Below are 20,871 nucleotides of genomic sequence, written 5' to 3'. Positions count from 1 at the left end.
CTGGGACTACGCATTACGTAGGCCTAAATTAAACCAGTAAGACTATTCAAAATTAAAAAAATAATTTATCAAAATCACCAATTTACTGCCAACATATGAAAGATCTTGGAGTTCATAAAGGCTAGTAACACTCGACTGAATATCAAGCCTGGGGATCAGGCCAGCATCACACAACACAAGAGGCACTGGGAGGAGGTTCAGGGCTAGCCAGTTAAACCAAACAAGTCAACATATCTCTGTATTCATTGACTGGAGAGGCTTCAGGGGATGTAGCGGTACACCCTGCTACCTGCAAGCCTCTATTTTCACATGAACTGGCCCAAGGCCAAAACTGCTGGCACTGTTACAACAAGAGCCCTTCACTGCAAGGAGACCTGAGAATTACAGGGTTTGACTGCCATTTCTACACTCCGTAGATATTGAGCTTTAAACCTCTTGTCAGTTAATAGTTTATCACACAAAATTTCCTACAATTTCCTAGTTTATCGCACAGAATTTCCACAAAAATGTCATTCAAGCCACTCGGACATCCATCCGTAATACAGCAAGAAGCCCCCCAGCGTTAGCCAGGACCTAACATCACACACAGCTCTCATTTATAAACACAGGCCACTGAGACGGATGCCTTCAGGCGTGGAAACGGGCATTTGTTTCAACAACAGATTTGGCCTATCTTTACAAGCAGGCCTTGTAAGAGGGACACGGTATCTGTAGCCTAATATTTGCCGCGGACCTCGCCGCAGCCTTAAGCTGACCCGCATACAGCTGTGGATTGGCTCGTGTAAACAGGACATGGACATGAAGGCAGAGACCCGCTCATGTCCTGCACTCACCCTCACACTGCTAGACTGCAGAGCCCATCTCTAAACCAAAGCATAATAAAGGCTTGTGTGGTCTCAACATGCTCCATGTCCTTTCTAAGACCAGAGTAGCCCCACTGCTCTGCTCTCCCCAGGCCAGACCTCGCCTCTCTGTGCCAGCACCTGTTTGTTGCCAACTGGCTAAAAATCGTGGGAACTGGGCTCAGCCTTGAGGCTACAGACCTTGTTGTCCGTTAAGTGCAACATAAACAGGGTTTCCTGCAAACAGTTGATCAAGATATCTTTACCTTGTACCAACAACAATGGTGAGTCCATACACATAGGAACATAGTTTGCTATGTTTATGCATCAACTCCTGCACCAGAACAAAGCCATTGGACATTCATTGAGTCCTACCTATGAGAACTCAAACAAATGCTAACATAGGCCTAAACAGTACAAATCTTTATAAGTTGTTAATGCAAAGTAATAGGCTGAATGCATTACAGTGAATATTGGCAAATATCTGGAACATCTCGTTCAGGCTGGGGATGCTTTATAAACATTGAAGAATTATGACAATTAAAACAATACTCATAAGAATTCATGTTCAGTTCATTAAAATTGTTTGGAGGCTTTTTCTAAAAGCATTTTAGAAAAACAAATCGATCAAATAACCCACAGTATTCTGTTCCAAGAGAGATGAACAGTGTTTAATTATAACAATGTAAAGTAATTAAGGTTGGTGTATTTCTGTACTATGTCTAGCTCCTCGTAGCATAGACCCCTCATTAACCAGATTTTCAGACTATTTAGGGATTCTTATGAAACACAGAGTTCTCTCTTGATTTCATCTGCGTGTTGATCAAAATTAAACCAGGCAGCTCAGCATGAGAATCACTGAGAGAGAGTTAAAGTAGCTTTTTTTCCCCCAAAACACCTGGGTCCAAATCGGCACATTCTAGAAAAGAAGCTCAAGTGACTCATTGCAACCACTGGCATTACTGCCAGTATGTCTGGCCAGTTGCATATAGTGAGTCAACGCCATGAAATGGGCTGAGTCGTGATTTTGAGAACAGTTACAATATTTGCTTCACATGCATGCTATCAAAACAGAAAGTGTTTGTTTTTGTTTTTTTCTGTAAATACGCTTTTTCAAATGCCGACTACCCAATGGCTTGTGCCATTAGGTTCTGCTCTTGTCTCAAGCACACTACAGTACGAGTAGTTTTTGTTCACAACCATAAACTGGATTTGAAATAATATACATACGTCTGGCAACAACTTCCAATGTTTCTAATTCCCTTTACAATATTTACATGCATAGGGAAAACAGGCATATCGAGCCACAGCACAAATAAACTAGTCGCATGGTCTCGTTTGCGGCTGTCAGTGTAAAGCGGGCAAAGAATTTGGGACGGCAAACTTTTTGAACAGTGAAGGAAACTTTGCCTCTAAAACTTGAGCTAGAGCTCATTGCTGTACACTACTTACCTGTATTCTAGTAAACTTTACGTTTGTTCTTTAAATTGTGCACATTAGGTCTAACGACAGGACACAGAGAGAGGAAATACGATTTAGCAAGCTGCCAAAGCATAGCAGCAGTACCTAGGCTAACCTTAACTTCCAGAGAAGTTAGCGAGCTAGCAGAATCTACGCCGCCCGCCAAAGTTTGTCAACCTACAACTGGTGCTGGTAAATCACAGACATTGCCGACAAGTTTAAATTCACATCTTGCCATGAAACTTAACACTGATACCCGCAATTTCTAGAGCACTATACCATTTCTTCTCAAAGACATGCCCCAACACATTCCAATCCGCACCTTCACCAACCTCTAACTTGGTCAGCTAGCACGAAAGAAAGTTTTAATTCCTACTTTTCCATCCCAACATTTATTTACACATAGACAAACAACACAGGCACACGATTTAAAAAATGAATCTAAACGGCTATCGACCTTTCAAACGCTGAGGACTAAGGGAATGCAATTACCTGTTTTAAGACATGAATCGCCCAGAGAAAACTTTTCCTTGCGTTTATCTCCACATGAATCCACGACGGAACAGAGACAGTGGGCGCTCCGAACTCCTCCCTCGCAGTAGGCTAGCACCCATGAGGTCATTGCAAGCGGTGAGCATCAAAACCGTAACCAAGCGATACAGACCTACATTGGTGCACATTAATGGCGTGCCTTTAATACGCTTTATTTTATACTAGAAATAAATAAGGAAACGGATAACTCTTTCATGCAACTGTGTGATGTGGTCACTGCGCCTCACAATTGAGTGAATACAATACTTTTCAAAACAAAAAGGCCACGCGCTGATGGGGGTTCAATTGTTTACATTTGCACGACATGGAAAAATGATTTTACTTTTTCCTCGATCATCAGTCGTTTTTAATGATTTAATGATGTCAGCTGTATTTAAATATTAAGCCTGTGGCCTACATAATAGTTTTTAATATCCTCGTTTGCTGAGTGAAATAAATACTTGGTATGCGTTTTGGGGTTTTATGAAAATGTTGCATTCCCCCCCCCCTTACTTTTATTACAGTAGTGTGTGCTAAGAGTTGTTTTATAATGTAGGCTATGTTCATGTTGAAGAGTGGTTATAGACTAGTAGCCTATGTGCAGGGCTAATGCGCAAGTGTCTGATCCATAATAATTATAGATTAATGCATGCATATTTGGTTTTAGAAATGACACATATGGTAATCTGATACACAACTGCAGAAAATACATTTCTACCAGTTCTTCCAGTGAGCTAATTCAGAGTTGTCTCTATACTGACACCATGAGGCAGAACGATCAGACAACAAACGACTTTAAATGTCATTGCTTACAAAATGTGTTGAAACGCTACGATTGGTCTATGCTCAGTTTACAGTAATTAGCTTTGAAACAGTGTTCAAAGCATCTTGCATCCTGTACGGAGCTCTGATTGAGCCTATGGCAGAGGGAGTTCTGTTAAAACGCACACCTGGTGGCAATGAACTCTGATTATGCACATCCTCCGCCGACCTTTGTAGGATTTGGGTTTACGGCACTGCAATCCGCCTTGAGAGGGCAATTATTTTCTGATAATGGAAAAAACTGCATAATATCCGACTGAGTCACAGTAAAGGCACAATAATAATACATGACATTCGCCCTATTTGGATATAGAAGCCATTTAGAACATCTGGTGTTGCTTTCGGATTCTGGTTCTCGGTTCTGTAGGTCCTGTGTACAGAGTATACTTTGGTGACTTTATCGGGAGGTTGAATTAGGAGGTGTAGGGAGCCAGTTTTCTTTTAGGAGAACTATCCTAAATTGTTAGTATCTTTTACACTGTAAACAACTTAACATTCCTTAGAAAATGTTGACCATTCGGGTAATTAAAAAAAACATTAAAATGGATTTGCCTTTAATATGATCAATTCTTAAAATGCAAAGTCCAAAAATGCAATGAATCCAAGTCCTATTGCAAATGTTTAGTGTAGCTTTATGCAAATGTATTGCTTTCTATATGGTAAACATTTATAAAATGTACCAAAGTAAATGCTTCAGTTATGCAGTATATCAAAGCCATTTCCTCTCGAGGAGAAGTGAATAATCACTGGATGTATTTACTTGTTCATTGTCCTTAATTCATTTTAATTTAAATGATAATGCTTTTAACTTTCTTCTTTCCTTTGAAATTGGACCATTTCTTCCACACAACTTCAACTCAGCTGGTCCCTTAATCCCTGCCTTATTCCTGACTGTTTCTTTTTGGGTAGATATTTTCTTTAAGTATTTGAATTAAAGACCATCTCTAGAGTAGAATTTGGAAAATTGACTTTAAAGAAGAGAACGGCATATCTTGTCTACGGCTGTGGTAAGAGGATGCAAACAGCTCCATTAAAAGTATAATTCTCTGGTAAATTGTGCAGTACTGCTGCATAATTATTGATCTGGCTGTTTATGTTTCTGTTGGGGTGAGGCAGGAGCTATTTGCAGATTCCTGAGGGTGTGGAGCTGGGGAGCAGCAGCCCAGGAGCAGACCTCCATGGCAGGGGGTACTGGGGGGCAGATCCCAGGGGAGTCATTCAGCGCTGACGGAAACACAGAACAGCCCACAAACCCCACACACCTGCTGAAGCCTAACAGGGAACACTGGGGCCTGTGGCCTCTCATGTGTTCCACAAAGTGTGTATGTGTGTGCATACGTGTGTGTGTGTGTATGTGTGTGTGTGTGCATACATGTGTGCATGTGTGTGCATACGTGTGTGTGTGGGTGAATGTGCATGTGTGTTTATTACTATCATACTCAATAGCTCACAATAAAGTGACAGAAGGCTAATGAATGTTTATTTCCTATTTGATATCAGTGCCATTGGACTTTTGTTGCCAATAAAAGATGCTAACTTCCCATTATCTATAGTAATACAGGGCACATGGCAAAATTAACAGTAAGCAGCTATTTACTGTCAACATGCAAGCTAACTTAAGAACACTTCAATACGTTGGTAACTTTTAATTTGGTGAAATCCATCACGTGCCCCATACTACTTCCGTAATGGGAATGACAAATGCAGCAAGCCACATTTTTACATAATGTGGCCATTGTGGTGATGTCCATTTTGAGTAGTCGTTAATGTGCTCTCTGCTTCAAGCACTTCGGTCATTTATCATAATGAGTCTTTATTCAGCACTTATTATATTAAAATATGGTGACATAAAAAGTGATATTATCAATATGTTTCTGATCATAATCAGGCTGCATCGCCTACAGTACATGCATGACAATAAATCAAGTGGTAAATGTACCCCCCACACTGTGATAAGCATCTAGCGGTGTTTGTCTTCCTGGGACTGGGGCTGCCATGTTAACTGGGTCCCCCTCCCTGAAAGTCCCAGTGTGGGCCGCCCCGGTCAACACCCGCTAAATCTGACCGCTGATTTACCGGGGAGGAGGATGGCTCCCCAAACTGCTCCACATGTGTAAACCAGCAGCAGTGTGGTGAGGGTGGGGGCTCTGTGTGCCAAGCTACTCGCTCTCCATTGATGGGGGGGGGGGGGGGGGGAAGCGTGTGGACCTCCCAAATTGATGGAAGATGTTGCATCTACGGGACCTACAATTGCAATTGTGCTGGAGAAGATCAGGAGCTAGTTTTTCCCAGTCTAATCGCTTCATTCTGGCTCTACCCACTGGGGTACTCTCTGTACTGTCCCCTCTTAGTCACACTTCTGGTCACACTTGAGCACACATGGGGACAAGAGACTGCAGTGATTCACATCCAGTGTGTTCCCCTCAGGGCATTGTTTCAGTGTGTGCACCAGCCCAAAAGTGTGGCTTCACATCCAACCCAGTCTGGCAGCAGTGCGGGCGAATGCACAATTAGCTATAGTGTTATAAATAAGCTTCAGAAGGATTCAACATATAAGATACTGCTAGCAATGAAATGGCAAATTTTCTTATGGAAATGGATTTCCCCGTCTTATTGTAAAAAATGACAAGACGCCTGGTATCCATTAAAAGTGATGTCCTAAATGGGGTAACGTAAATTGCGGATGTGCGCATGGCGTCTTTTCATTGGCTAAAATATTGCAGCAGAGCAAGATTCTACTGTAGTCTACGGTAATCAGTCTTAGCTTTCGAAAAAGGGAGAATAAGTGCCCTTTTAACAGTAGCTGTCGGTTGGAAGCATTTACTTAAGACTACATGGAATGATTAAAAAACCTTCAGCAAGCTTACAGACAGAAATGCGTATAAACGAGGTATTGATTTCTGTAATGCTGATGAAACTGGGGGATTTGTTTTAATCCCTGTAATGCAGGAAGGAGGCCTTGGACATACACACAGCAGGCACGTGGATCGCTTATCTGTGTGTGAAGTCCTCTATCTCCTACGTATTCACACGTAGGTACCCAGCTTCAGTCCCCTCCCAGAGCCAGCGCAGGAGGGACAGGTTTGGAGGAGCAAGGACAGGCCCTCTTTATCAGTCGTCTCATCTCCCATCTGCTAGAGAGGATAGCTGGCCGAGAGTCACTCCGCCATTGTCGAAACATTGGTCTCCAGCCACACGATATGCCACAAAACGAGCCCAAGGATCGCATATCTACCTGCGAGCACAACCTGTAAAAAGTACTCGTTTTTTTGGCAGTGACATTGGAGTCGTCTGTCGAAAATAAAGGAGAGGAAGATGAAATATAAGCCGGAGAAAAGGAGAAACCGGACTCTCTACACAAGAAAAGCGCATGATCTGTTTCAGCTCGCGGAACGTCCGCTCCTACACATTCCTGCTCGAAGGCATCTCTGCGTGTTTCAGAGCAGTTTTTATTACATATACGCTGATCTGCCATACTGTACCACACACGCCTCATCGTATTGCGCACTCCCGTAACACCCGATATGGAAAGATTATTTTCCACTTTTTTATGTCAATATTCGCTTTGCTGGGTATCTGCAAATATACGTAATTCAATGTAAAAGCAAGAATCTCCAAAGCCCTACATTTTTGGGAATGTCTTGTTCGGCACAAGTTACCATGGAGAGGCACTAACAAGTGTGATGGAGTGATTGTGTTGAGCGTGCCACAGTTTAACAGGAGTGACTCATTATCATAAGATTAACATTTCAGGTGTCGTCACTCCTTTGAACAAACAGGAAACTTGCACACAGGAGCACATAGGCTTTGTAGTGTCTGTGTGAAACCTGCTTTTACTTCTTCTCACATTTACATTTTAAACGTATCCAATTAAGATAATTACCGTGAACGCTGGGTAAATAAATACCATCACATCTTTAATTGGATACATTGAAAGCCTGATTAGAGGAAAACATTCAATCTTACCCTTCAGGCAGCTCCTCGAAGCTATACGTAAGACAAAATGAATCGATACAAATGCAATGCTGTCAGTCATCTACTATTGATGGGATAGCTAAACGAGCAAGTCCATTTCAAAAGGTCATTTCTCGCAAAGTACAAGGCATTCATCATCGTGCATGTCCTTAATATCCATTTGAATGCACTGAAGACAACTTTACACACATTCGTAATCAATATGCCCATGTCCAGGTATAGAGAAATCAGTTATGATACAGTAAAATTAATGACCGTTTCATTCATTAATTTCTAATGTCATCCGAGTGTGGATAGTAATGCTGCCTCTTAGTATACCTGCTTATAGAAGCTTGTGTCAATGAACTGGGTGAACGCATACACGTTTCATGCCGATTCTACAAGTTGTATATGTAGCAAGTTCTGCCTAATCCAATGGTTCCCAAACTTGGTCATGGAGTACATCTGTGTATGCTGGGTTTTTGTCACAACCATAATTAACAACCAGTTAATTGAAGTGCTTTTCATTTTTAGAGGATCACTAGCAATCCTAAATATTTTGTCAGCTCACTATGCATATCATAAAGAATAAAAGCCCCATGTTCTTATTGTGCTAGATTGCAAACAATGCATGCAATATGCACAGGTGGTAAATTAGTCTAATTCAAAGAGTTAAAAATGGTGAATCAGTAGGCCCCTAATTTCTTCCAGGAGAGAGAAACAAAACTGAAATGGCATCCTTGGAGAACCCATTTAAAAAAAAAAAAAAAAAAAAAAAGGGTTTGAATGATAGCACAACAAAAAGCATTTTGCTTCCATCTTGTGGCCAAAATCAGAACAGCCTCAGAACATTTGCGAGTCCATTGAAGAGGGCTGCCCAATCCTATTCCTGGAGCTCTACCATCCTGTGGTCCCATTCCAACCCTAATTTAGCACAACTGATTCTACCAATTAGCAGCTCACTTAGATCTTAAGCCGAGGTGCACTTTGTTAGGGTTGGAATGAAAACCTCCAGGACCGTAGATCTACAGGAACAGGGTTGTGCAGCCCTGTCACAGACCGCTCAACAGGAACTCTGAGGATGCAGGAGTTGCAATTTGATTTGTGGCGTGTCCTTCAAGCAAATGAAACAATGCAGACTATGGTATAGTATAGAACATTGCCAGTCAATTTTATTAAAGCAGCAAGTGTTAAAGCAGGTCTACAAAGTTTACATTTAATATTACTTAAATGTTGCCCAGAAGGAAAAGTAATATTGGTCCCGATCAGCACACGCAATGCGTGCTCCAGATGAAACAGAGTTTCAACTCAACCATGACGACAATGCCAACAATTAGTGGACAGAAGTCAAAGTCAGATAACAGGCCGAGACATGCATGCAATGCCCCTTATATCGACAAGGCATCTGATTTGTAGCAAGTAAAGCGCAAGGAATAAGTTTAAAGAAATTACCTATAAAATGAAGGTCAGTAATTCCTACGGATTCACAGTTAAACTGAAGCTCAAGTGCTGCGGTTACATTTTCTCAGAAGAACGAACATTAACTACACAATGCTATAGGTTTCCACCTTCACACTCTGGCCTCTTTAGGTCTAGTCTGCTGTAAACACTTCCTGTTTCTCTTAAGACTGTTTACTTCAGATATTCCCCCAGGCTCCTCTGCCGCGCGAGGGGGCGGAAGCCATCTTGGTTCAAAACTTGCGGGGCTGTTGAATGAAGAAGTTCCGGGGAGAGTGCAGTTTCTCCACGGCAGGCTGGAGTCTGCTGTGCCTGACGCTTACTGGCGTTTCTGGGAAATCATGTCCCAGCTGCAACACAAAGCAGAGTTAATGAAATCGGTTCCTTCATTCCATACATTCATCATTCTTTCATTACGTCCAAATTTCATGGACAACTTGTAGACCTTCCAATAATGCATGGAATGTGATCAAAGCCACACCAATTATGAACACATTTAGTCAATGTGACGTAGCATCGTGCAGAGACAATTGGTCAAATTCACTGGAGCTTGGTAAAGGTAGAGAACAATTGACATTGATTTCATCCAAAACCCCGGAATTTAGCAGGTGTAAAGATAAGGCAGATGTCATGTCATGATGTGCATTTGCAGGAAAATGGACAGAGCTACTGACCTTTTCAAGAGTCCCAGCCAACAGGACACTAACAGACTGCATTCTGGGAGAAGTTGGAAGAGATCTGGAAAGACAAGTTCACTATCCCTTTAACAGGTGGCAACACTACTGTCAATCTGTCTAAGACTAATCTGCCCTATAAATATCATCCCAAATAAATGTACCACCAAGAAAAATGGTACCAACTGGATTGAAATGGCAACACTTCAAGCAAAATTGAACTCAAACCATTAAAATCTCAGTATACCTTTAGATGCAGCACTGTAATGAGCAGGAGTAGATGCCTATGGCACTCCTTGTGAAACAAGCCATTATTTGAGTTTTTTTAAATTTTTTTATGCATTTTAATTTGTGCAAGCTGCCACATTCAGCTGTGTTTTGGGAAGCCCCACACCTGGAGACAGCATAAGCGTCCACAGGTCCACTAAGAGCAGTCACACAGCTCCTTAACCTTTAAATAATGAATGTTAACCTCTGCACAAACCAGAGCCGGGGAGGAGCTATAGTGAGCCAAAACTAAGAGGAGCCATGTATAACAGCCTATCCGTGTCAAAGGTGGAGAGATCAGAAGTGAGCGCAACTTGAGACTACAGTGCTGTGAAATTTGCCCCCTTTTAGATTTCCTCCATTACTGTGTTTGTCACACAATGTTCAGATCCTTAGACAAGGGAGCCAGAGTAAACAAACTCTGAGAAGCCAAACATGTAATTGCCAAACAGAGCCCACAGTATAGCAGAGTTCAATACCAAAGGAATGGTAAATAATTTGAATTAGACTGACAGTATGGGGTTCAGTTCATTGAGGTTAATCAGAACCCAACGCCACCCATTACATTAATGGCATTTTGCAGACAGGGCCAAATGGCTGTGCGGATCTCATTGTGGCTACACCGGGGATCGAACCACCGACCCAGTCATGTACCTTAACCACTATGCTACAGGTTGCCCCAGTCATGTACCTTAACCACTATGCTACAGCACAACTGTGACCCGGGCGTGCAGGTTCTTCCTGTACAACATCCAGAGAATCCGACCCGCTCTCACCACTTACTCCACTCAGCTCCTTGTTCAAGCAATGATCCTGTCCCACCTGGACTATTGCAATTCTCTGCTGGCTGGCCTTCCAGCATCTGCCATCAGACCCCTACAACCGATCCAGAATGCTGCAGCCCGTCTGGTATTCAATGTTCCCAGACATTCACATGTTACCCCCCTGCTCCGCAACCTCCACTGGCTGCCTGTTATGGCTCGCATCAAATTTAAAACTTTGGTGCTCGCATACCAGGCAGTTAAACGATCAGCCCCTGTATATATTCAATCCCTTATCAAGACTTATACACCAACAAGACCCCTCCGTTCTGCCACTTCGTGCCATCTGGTGCCTCCCCCTCGCCACACCTGCACTTCACGCTCACGACTCCTGTCTGTCCTGGTCCCACGGTGGTGGAATGACCTCCCGGTGGATGTCAGAACGGCAGAGTCTCTGACCTCCTTCAAGCGCAGACTGAAGACCCATCTCTTCAGGCTACACCTTTCCCTCCCCAACTCACCACCATGATTAGCCTTAGACTGTAAAGGCACTTATGTATAGATTGTATAGATATTGTTATTTTTTGTATTCTAGCTGCAATAGTGGTATGCTAGTTTGGAAGTTGATTGTGCTCTTAAAGGGTTCTGATTTTGTGCATGTTTACACTAGGACTCGGAACTATACTGTCCTCTCAGGTCCTCTTTGCACTTGTTCTTGTGTTTAATTTGCACTTTGTTGTACGTCGCTCTGGATAAGAGCGTCTGCTAAATGCCATGTAATGTAATGTAATGTAATGTACAGGCTGCCCCTACCCCCCAGGGATGCAGTACCTGGACTTCTCTGGCCGTTTGGTCTCCCTCTCTGCTCCCACGCTGTCTTCACTGCTCTTCTTGGTCACCCGCATCCCCCCGGCCCGCACTGCAAAGACAGAGCCTTCCACCTCAAACAGAGTCACCTTCCCATTCCCAGGTCAATGCCAGCCCCAGAGTGGGGGAGATGGACCCCTTTCAGGTAAAAACACGCATTACTGCAGTCCTGAATCACATTAAAGGAGTTGAGCAACTCTATAACCCGTACTCATCAGAAACGCCCCAATTACTGGAAAGGTCGAGGCTTTTGCCAAGTAAAGGTTGACTGTTATGCTCAATCTGCTGAGGATTTAGGAAAACCGTTGCACTGTCTTAACACTTGAATAACAGGCTCATGCAAATAGGCCATTTCACAAGCATTTTGTTGACTCGGGCTATTAGCCCTGGAGGCTATGGGAGGATTCAACCTGGCAGAGGATTAGTTGTGAAGCCAAGCTTGTAGGCAGCTTGCATAAATTGACAGAGGACACAAATGCAGTGCCTTTTCATTGGATTCACTTTATATTTATATAATAAAAAGAAAAAATAATTAAAAAAAAAAAAAAAGGTCCATTTCCCTTCCTTCATGTGCAGGGGAAGTTCTCTGCATGCAGTGGTGCACACTCCCCAGCTGATTTACCTCATCTGCCATTTTGTCCTTTCAAATTAGGCCCAATTGGAGTACAAACTTAAGGGTTTCATTTCAATCCGTGAAAGATTGGTTTATTTTAGAAACTATGCAATGAACAAGAGGGTATGGCTGAAGAGAAAGAAAATCCAAAGCTTGGGACCATTTAAGGTGTTTGACCTGACCATTGGTGTACGATTTCCTTTTTCAGGGAAGTCAATTGAAGTCAATTCAGTACAGAGCGCATGTGCTGGCTCATAGTCAAGCCCCAAGCAAGCAGACTCTGCAAGGTGAAATGCAAGAGGCAATGCAAAAGAAAAAATAAATCACGTAAAAGGCAATCTGTTTAGACTCAAGCAAAAGCACCCTGTGCAAATTCCCCAGTTCAACAACAGCCGTGGCTGGAGAAAAGAAAAAAAAAAAAAAAAAAAAAAGAAAGAGAAAAAATAAAGAAAAGGAGTGCCCTGTGCACTCGAATACTTGAGCTACACATCCTTACAGGTCAATACTGGAGGACCTGCCCCTGAACTGAAGTTGAAATACAGGTTTGTTGTTGCCATCCAGCCAAGGTGGTTATGCAATCAATTCAATTGAAGAGTTAAATGCATCTTGCGTTGCTAATCTGCCAGCACGAAAGAACTTTCAGATTGTAAAAAAAAACAAAAAAAAAAAACGGGCTTGCATTGAACAGCTCTGCATGCAGCGAGTATCTGCACAATAGCGACAGCTGCATTCTTTGAACACTTGGAAAACAAAAAACCGAAAGCGCAATAGAGCACCGGATACGGTATGTAAATTCTGAAAAAGTAGTCTAAAGTTTATAGAGTTTAGTGGAGAAGCGTTCTTCACACGCCCCTGTCGTCATGCACATGAATGAAACAAATGCAAAACGGAGTAATGCTGTTGGAAACTGTAGCCTACGACATGGCACGGGCTGAAAAACCAAGGTTTTGTATCTTACTCGGAAACTACTTTATAGGCTATTTGAAAACTTTGAGATTAACAAAAGATCAATTGCATCACTGTTGCACTTTATTAGTTTTAAAATAATGACAATTAATAAAAGTTAACAGAAACAGAAGTAGCACATTTTTACACTGTGTTGCTTTTACCTGCTGGGGGATGTCCAGCTTTAAGCGTAGGATTCTCTCTCGCCCCAGTTTTCGACAGCTGCACCATCTTCGAAACTTTGTTCTCAAACAAGGCACATCGTGTTCCGTCCCACGTACTGAGTTTATATTGCTGACGATGAGTGACGTAGTGCTCAACCATTGCAGCAAATCAAAATTTATGGGGTGGGATTTAAGTGTTTAAAAACAACTAGTTACGTCACGAACAATATTTTAATTACATAACTCCTCGTTGTCTGTGGATAGAGAGCCTGCAGTGGTGGCGGGCAACTAACGAGATAAAACGAAGTGCGTAAAACGTTCGTGTTTAATTGTGCGAGCTTTCTCATTTAAGTAAAAGAGCAGCAGACCAGTAGGGCTTTGTCGTTGACATCCAATCAGGGGTCCAAGAACGTGACAAAAACTATAGAACGCCCCACTCCCAGTCGCCTTGTGTGCGGTACACGAAAGTAGTCTGTATTGAAATCCAGCCTGCAAGGATAAAGCACTGCTACTGACTAACATATTTTTAAGTAGACAAAACTCTGTGCTGATGGGGTTGGGAATTTGCTTTATATAAAAATATCGCAGATGGCGTTCCCCTTAAGCATACAATATCGCACTAGCACCGTAGCCTACTATGCACTCCAGCAAAGTAATTTAACTCAAATGATTATTTCATTCGGTGGGCAGAATAAACATTCCTTTTGTCCGAATATGGCAGGTTTATATAACGCGAGGCTGGGGAATGTGCGAAAGCCCTTCGACTGACCACGGAGATGTGGCCACATCACGCGAAAAAGGGGGAATGAGGAGGAGGGGGGCTATATGTCTAGTTAAAAACAAGTGTGCCGGGTCCATATTTAAGGTGAAAAACGCTTCTTTGTGCGCCGATAACTATACATCAGATGAGAAAGGATCAGAAACAGGCAGTAAACACGAGTCTTCAAATTAAATTACTCAATATAACCAAGTGTGTAGGGTCGAAATAGTATAATACACTGTAACGATCAGTTTTGGAAATTAAATGAAGAGTGCTGTTCCAAGGCCCACTTGTTCACCTTTATTTCTGTAAATGCATGTCAAGGCAATGTTTGTGTCCCCTCCCCTGAAACGTGATAATGTCACAAAAAATAAATTACACAACCAGTTTAAAAAAACAAAATTGTAATTTTATTACATTTGAATGCTTCTGTATGGATGCCATCTTTTTATAATTTATCTCCTTAATTTCTCCATGTATTTATATATCTATATAGTTTTAACATAGCACAAGACTTTACCAGTGCAATGAGTGTAGACCGGGTGACATATTTTCTGTATTTACAATAAAATTAAGGACATTTACAAGACTTCATGGCATATACAATCTCAATAGTAAGTACAGCAATAAAACAAGAAAGGAATATGTTAGGATTCCTCTGTACAAACTAACATTATTATTATTTTTTTAACAAATATGAAATCTTGATCAGTATTTGGCCTACAAACTCATTCCCCCTCTGATTCACCTCCACAAACCCTTCCACACATGACCTACGACCCTCATCATGCTAGCACAGCTAATGGGAAAAAAATAAACAAAACTAACATCTAGACAGAGCAAAAAAGACGCTCACGATAATGTCCAGTGTCGCCCATCAAACACGCCTGCTCTCTTTTCCAAGCAAAAAAAACACGTTCCCTGATCTCCTTCTTTGGCTCACGTACACTTCTCCTCCGTCTCACATCGCCGACCATCGTTCAGATTCAGATTCTCACTTTTCAACGAAACGTACAAATGAAAGTTCGCGGAACAGTCAGTCGCCCCTCCCTCACACCCAGGAGTCCGGGGAGCCCGGGTACTGCTCGGCCCGGTAGGAAGGTCTCCGGGTGGTGGAGTAGAAGTCCACGTAGTTGGTGTTGGCCTTCAGCCCCAGGGGCTGCGACACATAGTCGGCCGTGGGAGGGAAGTGACCTGTGTCCTGGTAGTACTGGTCCTCGTAGCCCTGCGGGGACTGCAGGTACATTCTGTAGGTGTCGTAGTTCCTCCGGCCGGGCTCGTCTGCGTAGTACAGCTGCTGGTGCTGAAGGGGAGACAAGGCCACTCCGTTAACACTACGGCCAGGCCTCGTGAACTACAGTCAGGCCTGGGGAAGGTAGGTAATTGTTTTGGATTCCAATACTTTTCTCTGCTTTACTGAGCTTGTCTGGTGACTAGGTAACATCCTAGTCCTCTTGGTTGGCTCAACTGCACCAGGGCACACTGAGAATATCAGCATGTTAATATTGGATTAATTAAGATGAATCACCACTGTGACTCACACACCTCCAATGAAGACTAAAAATGACTGAACTGACAGCTGTCATATGAGCACTAAGCTGATACCTAACTACATCTGTGCCATAACCAACCTGCAATAACACAAGTCATGATGCAGAGGTGATAGGAACTGATTGGCAAGTGAGGGGGGGAACATTCTCTGGATGTTAATGGTTATCACTTTAGCTTTCTCACTGCGGTCCGACTTCAAGAGTCTACAAAACAGATGGAATTTCAATTAATACAGAAGTAGACTCTAACATTTACTTTCTGCAATTACAAAACAAGTGCAAAACCCCCCAAAAAAAACAAAACAAAAAAACAATCAATGCATAACTGAGAAATCCGTGAAAACAATAGCCCAATCTGTGAAATGTCATTGTGCCGCTGTGTCCCCATTAGTCATTTAGAGTCCCCTCTGCAGGTCCAGGTGAAAACACTGATTAATGAGTGTCCTCTGATGTCCTCACAAGCCCCCGATACACCTGGGGAGCGTCCCAATAGACGAAACGCACCCTCCGTTCCTCCTCTGCCACCTCCTCTACTCCGTGCCTCGGAAACCGATGTCCTCCATCCCAGAGAAGAGGCCTCAAACCCGGCTCTCCTTTCCTCTCTGGCGAAGCAGACATCGGCGTATGCTGCCGCGGAAGTCTTGCCGCTAACCGCCATGTCAGGTAGCCTGTGTGTTTGTATACTGCGCAGAGAGCTAGGCTACTTATACTTGAAACTTCCATACAAGCTGCTCCGCAACTTTAAACGGACCCACCGTGTCTAAGGCTGACCTGTGATTGACTAAGTGACCATTTGTGGGCTCAGCAAAAAATTGGGATATTCCATCAACAGTCAAGGTCACCATTGATGATGGAGAAGCAGATCGGCTGTTCCGTGTTATCTGAGCGTTTGGCCTGTGTTATCTGAGCATTTGGCCCGTGTTATGTGAGCACCGGGACATCTCCACACATTCCGACAGGCACCTCTCGTGTGCAGTACTCGTTTCGGACCTGGAGAAAGGGCTCGGGCTGTTCCGCTCCGGACACGTTTATCCAAACAGGGAAAGCACGGCGGTCTCCTCGCGTTAGCGCAGAGGAGAGGAAGGAACGCCGATCCCATTCAGGATTCCAGTGGAAGACAAACACTCGCTCATTCTCTGATCAGCAGCGGAACTGGCATGTCGTCTCTCATAATCTCTAAAGGAGAGGAATGAAAATGCTGGGCTGTTTCACATCCCATCATCTCACCTGTGCTCTTCTGGAGTCTCTCTCTCTTGTCGGCGAGGAATAGGACCCAATATAAAATGGTGATGGCTTTCCAGACCCTAAAAAAAGTGAAAAAAACATTACATTTATATTTATTTAATTACAGTTTACACATGATTCATTTACAAAGCTGGCTTTTTACCGAAACGCTTATTGAGAAGCTTGCTTAAAGCAACAACATAATGGTCCAAATTGTTATTTGAAACCAGAACTTTAACCTCATTTTTGTTCAAATCCTTTTTCCTGTACTAGTGAACAGCCCACTGGCCCTACAGTGATACAGCTTCCAGCAAGACAACACTAAAACTGGGTCACTAACACAAACGAGCACAAAGAGCACAGTTGGAATGGGTACAGTATCATTTTCCCTGGAAGAAAGGCCCAGCGGACCCGCAGTGCCGTGACCACTCTTTTCTGCGAGCGAGACCATGAACGCCGCAGAAACGTCTCCTCTCCGCCCAGTGACCGTGCTGAGGAAGGTTCTCCAGACCACAGTCAGCCTGTGAAGCCAGGCCTCTCCACCCCCAGATGCTCTGATAGCCTGGTTTCTGCAGTGGGCGCTCAGCGGGAGGCTAACCCAGCAGGGCTGCCTCTTATCGCTCACCAGCCCCTCTCAAAAGCAGAAAGGGAATTTGAGTGCTCTTTTGAAGCGACCGTCTGAGATCCAGGCTTCCCACGGGCAGTGATAAGGGCAAAGAATGCGTGAAACAGGAACTCTCTCCCCCTCACCCCCACTGTGACAGCAGCAGCATCTAACCTCAGACAAAAACAACTGCGGGTGCACTTCCTGGCTTCTGCGGCAATCACATACTCTCTAAACATACAGAAAAGTAGCCTCAAATTAAATCTAACTGTCTAAACCCCCCTACAACCAAAATCTAAAATGGCAGTCTGAAGATAGCATAGTGATTTAGCTTACCTGTGTATTGACCTTTATGGATATTGTTGTCTCCCTGGTAGTTATAAAATTGCATAGACGATTTTGCTCTCTGATAATCTGAGCGATGTTCCTTAATCCCCAGCATTGCAGGAGAGGAGGTGGCGCTACCAGCTGGACAAAAAAACAGAACACAGAAATGTTAATTCCAACTTTACAAAAGTATTTATTAGATACTGTTAGATTCTGTCCCATCTTTGATTACATTTATCGGATGCTTGTATCCCAACTTTGAGGCTTTCTCTTGTATTGACGCAAACCGATACAAGGGTTTCAGTTACATAGCTCAGTGCTCAGAAACCACATTTCCCACAATCCGGGTGGCTGCTCTCACCCGATTGGATGACAGGTGACATCTGTAAGGTGCTGCTGGGCAGGGTGGGTTGAGACTTGTACCGGTCCCGCTCCAGCGTGGACACAGGAGTGATGAAATGGTTCTGATTCCACCCCTCCTGGAACCCAAGAGACAGCGGCACTCAGTTAAGACCAATACCGTGTTTGACTGAGGTGTATCCTCACCGTCTAAGCATAGTACGTCTTACTCACCTTTTTATAGATGGTGCGCAAGTCTCTATACTGCCACAGGGTGTTCAGAACCTGAGCGGCTGCTTTGACAACCTTCATGGAGTACCTGAGGCAAAGACAGGAGCAGGCAACGCACCTCAGAAAACCCTTCTTGGCAGTGTTTGTTAAGAAAGTACAAGTAATGTAGGAATCAATGAGAAGCCTGGGGCTTCACCGTCTGATTATAGATTAGAAGTGAGCACACTGCCTAGGAGAAAAGAGCATGCAGTTTGGCGGATCCTATCAACACAACCTCTCAAACAGACTCGCGTAAAGAAAGCTACGCAATGGAACCCCATCGATTCTGCTCCAAGCCCAAATATCCATTTATCCAAGATTGGTCTTGATGCTTGCTATTTTTAAAGGCCCACACACGCATATTTTTCATGTTTTTCAGCTTTTCATATCATCCTAGAGCTTTAGATTTGTGGAATATACTGATTCAAGTAAAACAATTGCAAATTTGGTAGAAGTATGCATAATATTAGGCTTGAACTATTTTTCCCCAGGTGTTTGTAAAGTGATTTCCTGTTGACATGTTTTTGCATAATTATCGGACAACGTTACTAAATGTCAAACACAGAAAGCTGGCCACAGGAGGCAGAGGGGGAGGGGTTAGGGACTTTTCAGAAAACCATGTCATTGCTCTCTGGAATGTTCTGTGGGTGTTTCAGATGCTAAAACCAGGAAGAGCATGCGATGCGTGTGGGCCTTTAAGAGCTCAGCCTGGCAGTGTTCGTGTGTCGGACGGGGGGTTACGCACCTCTCTCCTCGCCCTTTGGTGATGTTGACCAGCTTCTCGATGCCGCCCGTGTCGGCCAGCGCTTTGGCGTTCTCCATGTTCTTACTGGTGACCTCGTGGAGGGTGCAGCAAATGGCTGCCACCGTCTCGTCTGAGAGCAGGGTGGTGCTCCCCCCGGGGAGTCTGTTCACCAGGTCCCGCATGGCGTACTTTCCTGAGGGGAAGAACATGAAAAATATTCACCTTTCTGTTTTTTGGGACAGCAGTGGATGCATACACGGGCCAGGTTACAGCAAACATTTTCTACCGTCTTCTACTGGGGCATTTCACCTTTGCAGGAAATGAACTGAAATTCAAGAACTGAAATAAGCTTATAATGTTCTATGATGATTTTTCAAGCAACGTATTTAATTATGGATGAAATTTATTTCCCAAACTGACTGAATTTAAATGGAGTTAAATTCCATTTAACTACATATTATGGCATTCTCAGCCTTGGGCAGCAGTGTCCGAGCAGATTCAAACCTGCAGCTCTGCTGTGCGAGCCGTCCCTCCCCCTCTCCCCAGCTCCACAAGTGTACCCTCTCCACATTCCAGGCCCTGTTTTTCATTACCGCCGCAGCCTATGAGCTCCGGAGCCCCTCCGCCACTCGTCCGCAAGCCTGGCTCGCTATTTCAGAGCGGAAGCGAGCCAAACTCCCTTTTTATTGAAAAGTCTGAGAGCTAATGCAGCGGGCGGGGTAGGGAGGTCACTGAAGCGTGACACTCAGGCCAGACGATCGGCAGTTCGTGTCGAGTATTCGCCGCTCTTCCCTTTGCAGTTAATCAGAAGCATTCGCACATAGCGACACGTTCCGTGCCCCTGCTTACGAGTGTGAGCTGGGGTCGTACACGATGTAGGGCCTTACGGTTCTCCGATGCGGAGAACAAGCTTATAGGTGAGGATGGAATTCAATAACTGACGTCTATTCGGTCATTCATACGGAATGCTTGATGGATCTTGAAACGGTTTTAATTGAACCGATGTGTACGATACCGCATGATGATGTTACAGACGCATGCCAAGCGTCCTAATCCGCTGAAAATCCTAACATCTGCCGCCTCCTGGGGAGTTTTAGCCGAGCCGAGGAACGCATTGAAGGTACTGCCTGCTGCGACTGCTGCAAAGCTCTCAAACCTGAAAGGATAACTTTAAATTTTTACAATTATGGTAATGAAAATTACTTTCACACATCTTGCTTTGTAGAGCTTCGCTCACTGTGAAAACCACTGCGCACATTCTAATGGCCATGCAAACGAGCGTTGAAATGCCCCCAAAAAATAACCTTCCTCAAAATAATAACCACACAGCCTGAAGGGCACTTTCATTTAAAAAATTACACCAACAAGGAAGTAGTGAACAAATTTACCAACGAACCCCCTCCCCAGTGCACATGAACGCAGCCTGCCACCATGAAAGTGAGGACATTTTCTGCAGTGCAAAGAACGAAGTACCGGAAATTTTCAGATTTTATTTGGTGGAAAAGCGCATTTAGAAAGAATTATTAATAACGATTACAGCATATTGGAATTCTTCTGCAAAAATGGGTCCAAGTCAGAAAAAAGTTTTCTTCCAACACCGTCAGTCCCACAGTGTCAAAGATGACACCGAGGGGTTAATTTTACTGCAATGTGGCAATTACTCATTGAATGGTGGAAATTCACACTGTTTTTT

The 20,871-nt window shown here is 43.6% G+C and overlaps 3 protein-coding genes across 6 annotated transcripts in view; all 3 read right to left on the bottom strand.

Moving 5' to 3' along the window:
• Positions 1 to 2,915, bottom strand: part of LOC133116586 (protein TANC1-like) — a 129,534-nt gene extending 126,619 nt beyond the window's left edge. For both annotated transcript variants that reach the window (XM_061226311.1, XM_061226313.1), the window contains exon 1: positions 2,796 to 2,915. The gene's annotated coding sequence lies outside the window, so the exon portion shown is untranslated. The remainder of the gene's footprint in view (positions 1 to 2,795) is intronic.
• A 5,842-nt stretch (positions 2,916 to 8,757) lies between these two features.
• Positions 8,758 to 13,519, bottom strand: dap1b (death associated protein 1b). Its single transcript, XM_061226241.1, has 4 exons — positions 13,360 to 13,519; positions 11,602 to 11,689; positions 9,743 to 9,806; positions 8,758 to 9,418 (listed from the first exon to the last, which is right to left on the bottom strand). Exons 1-4 carry the CDS (start codon positions 13,517 to 13,519, stop codon positions 9,302 to 9,304), a joined length of 429 nt encoding a protein of 142 aa, XP_061082225.1. The 3' UTR covers positions 8,758 to 9,301.
• Positions 13,520 to 14,506: 987 nt separating this feature from the next.
• Positions 14,507 to 20,871, bottom strand: part of LOC133116410 (plakophilin-4-like) — an 83,779-nt gene continuing 77,414 nt past the window's right edge. For all 3 annotated transcript variants that reach the window (XM_061225902.1, XM_061225903.1, XM_061225905.1), the window contains 6 exons: positions 19,179 to 19,371; positions 18,398 to 18,482; positions 18,186 to 18,303; positions 17,834 to 17,965; positions 16,897 to 16,973; positions 14,507 to 15,422 (listed from right to left, as the gene is read on the bottom strand). In XM_061225902.1, coding sequence (XP_061081886.1) covers positions 15,171 to 15,422; positions 16,897 to 16,973; positions 17,834 to 17,965; positions 18,186 to 18,303; positions 18,398 to 18,482; positions 19,179 to 19,371 — 857 coding nt within the window. In that variant the 3' untranslated portion in view covers positions 14,507 to 15,170. The remainder of the gene's footprint in view (positions 15,423 to 16,896; positions 16,974 to 17,833; positions 17,966 to 18,185; positions 18,304 to 18,397; positions 18,483 to 19,178; positions 19,372 to 20,871) is intronic.

Source organism: Conger conger, chromosome 17 (genome assembly GCF_963514075.1).
Source record: "Conger conger chromosome 17, fConCon1.1, whole genome shotgun sequence".
Taxonomy (NCBI): Eukaryota; Metazoa; Chordata; class Actinopteri; order Anguilliformes; family Congridae; genus Conger; species Conger conger.
The sequence above is the reverse complement of the archived record's forward strand: the minus strand, read 5'-3'. Positions and strand labels throughout refer to the sequence as shown.

Coding starts and splice junctions, on each gene's coding strand:
- dap1b (XM_061226241.1), bottom strand. CDS start 13,519: ATGGTTGAGCACTACGTCACTCATCGTCAGCAATATAAACTCAGTACG. Junction 11,690..13,359: donor AGCTGGACATCCCCCAGCAG/GTAAAAGCAACA, acceptor CTGTCTTTGCAG/TGCGGGCCGGGGGGATGCGG. Junction 9,419..9,742: donor TGGCTGGGACTCTTGAAAAG/GTCAGTAGCTCT, acceptor TTTGTGTTGCAG/CTGGGACATGATTTCCCAGA.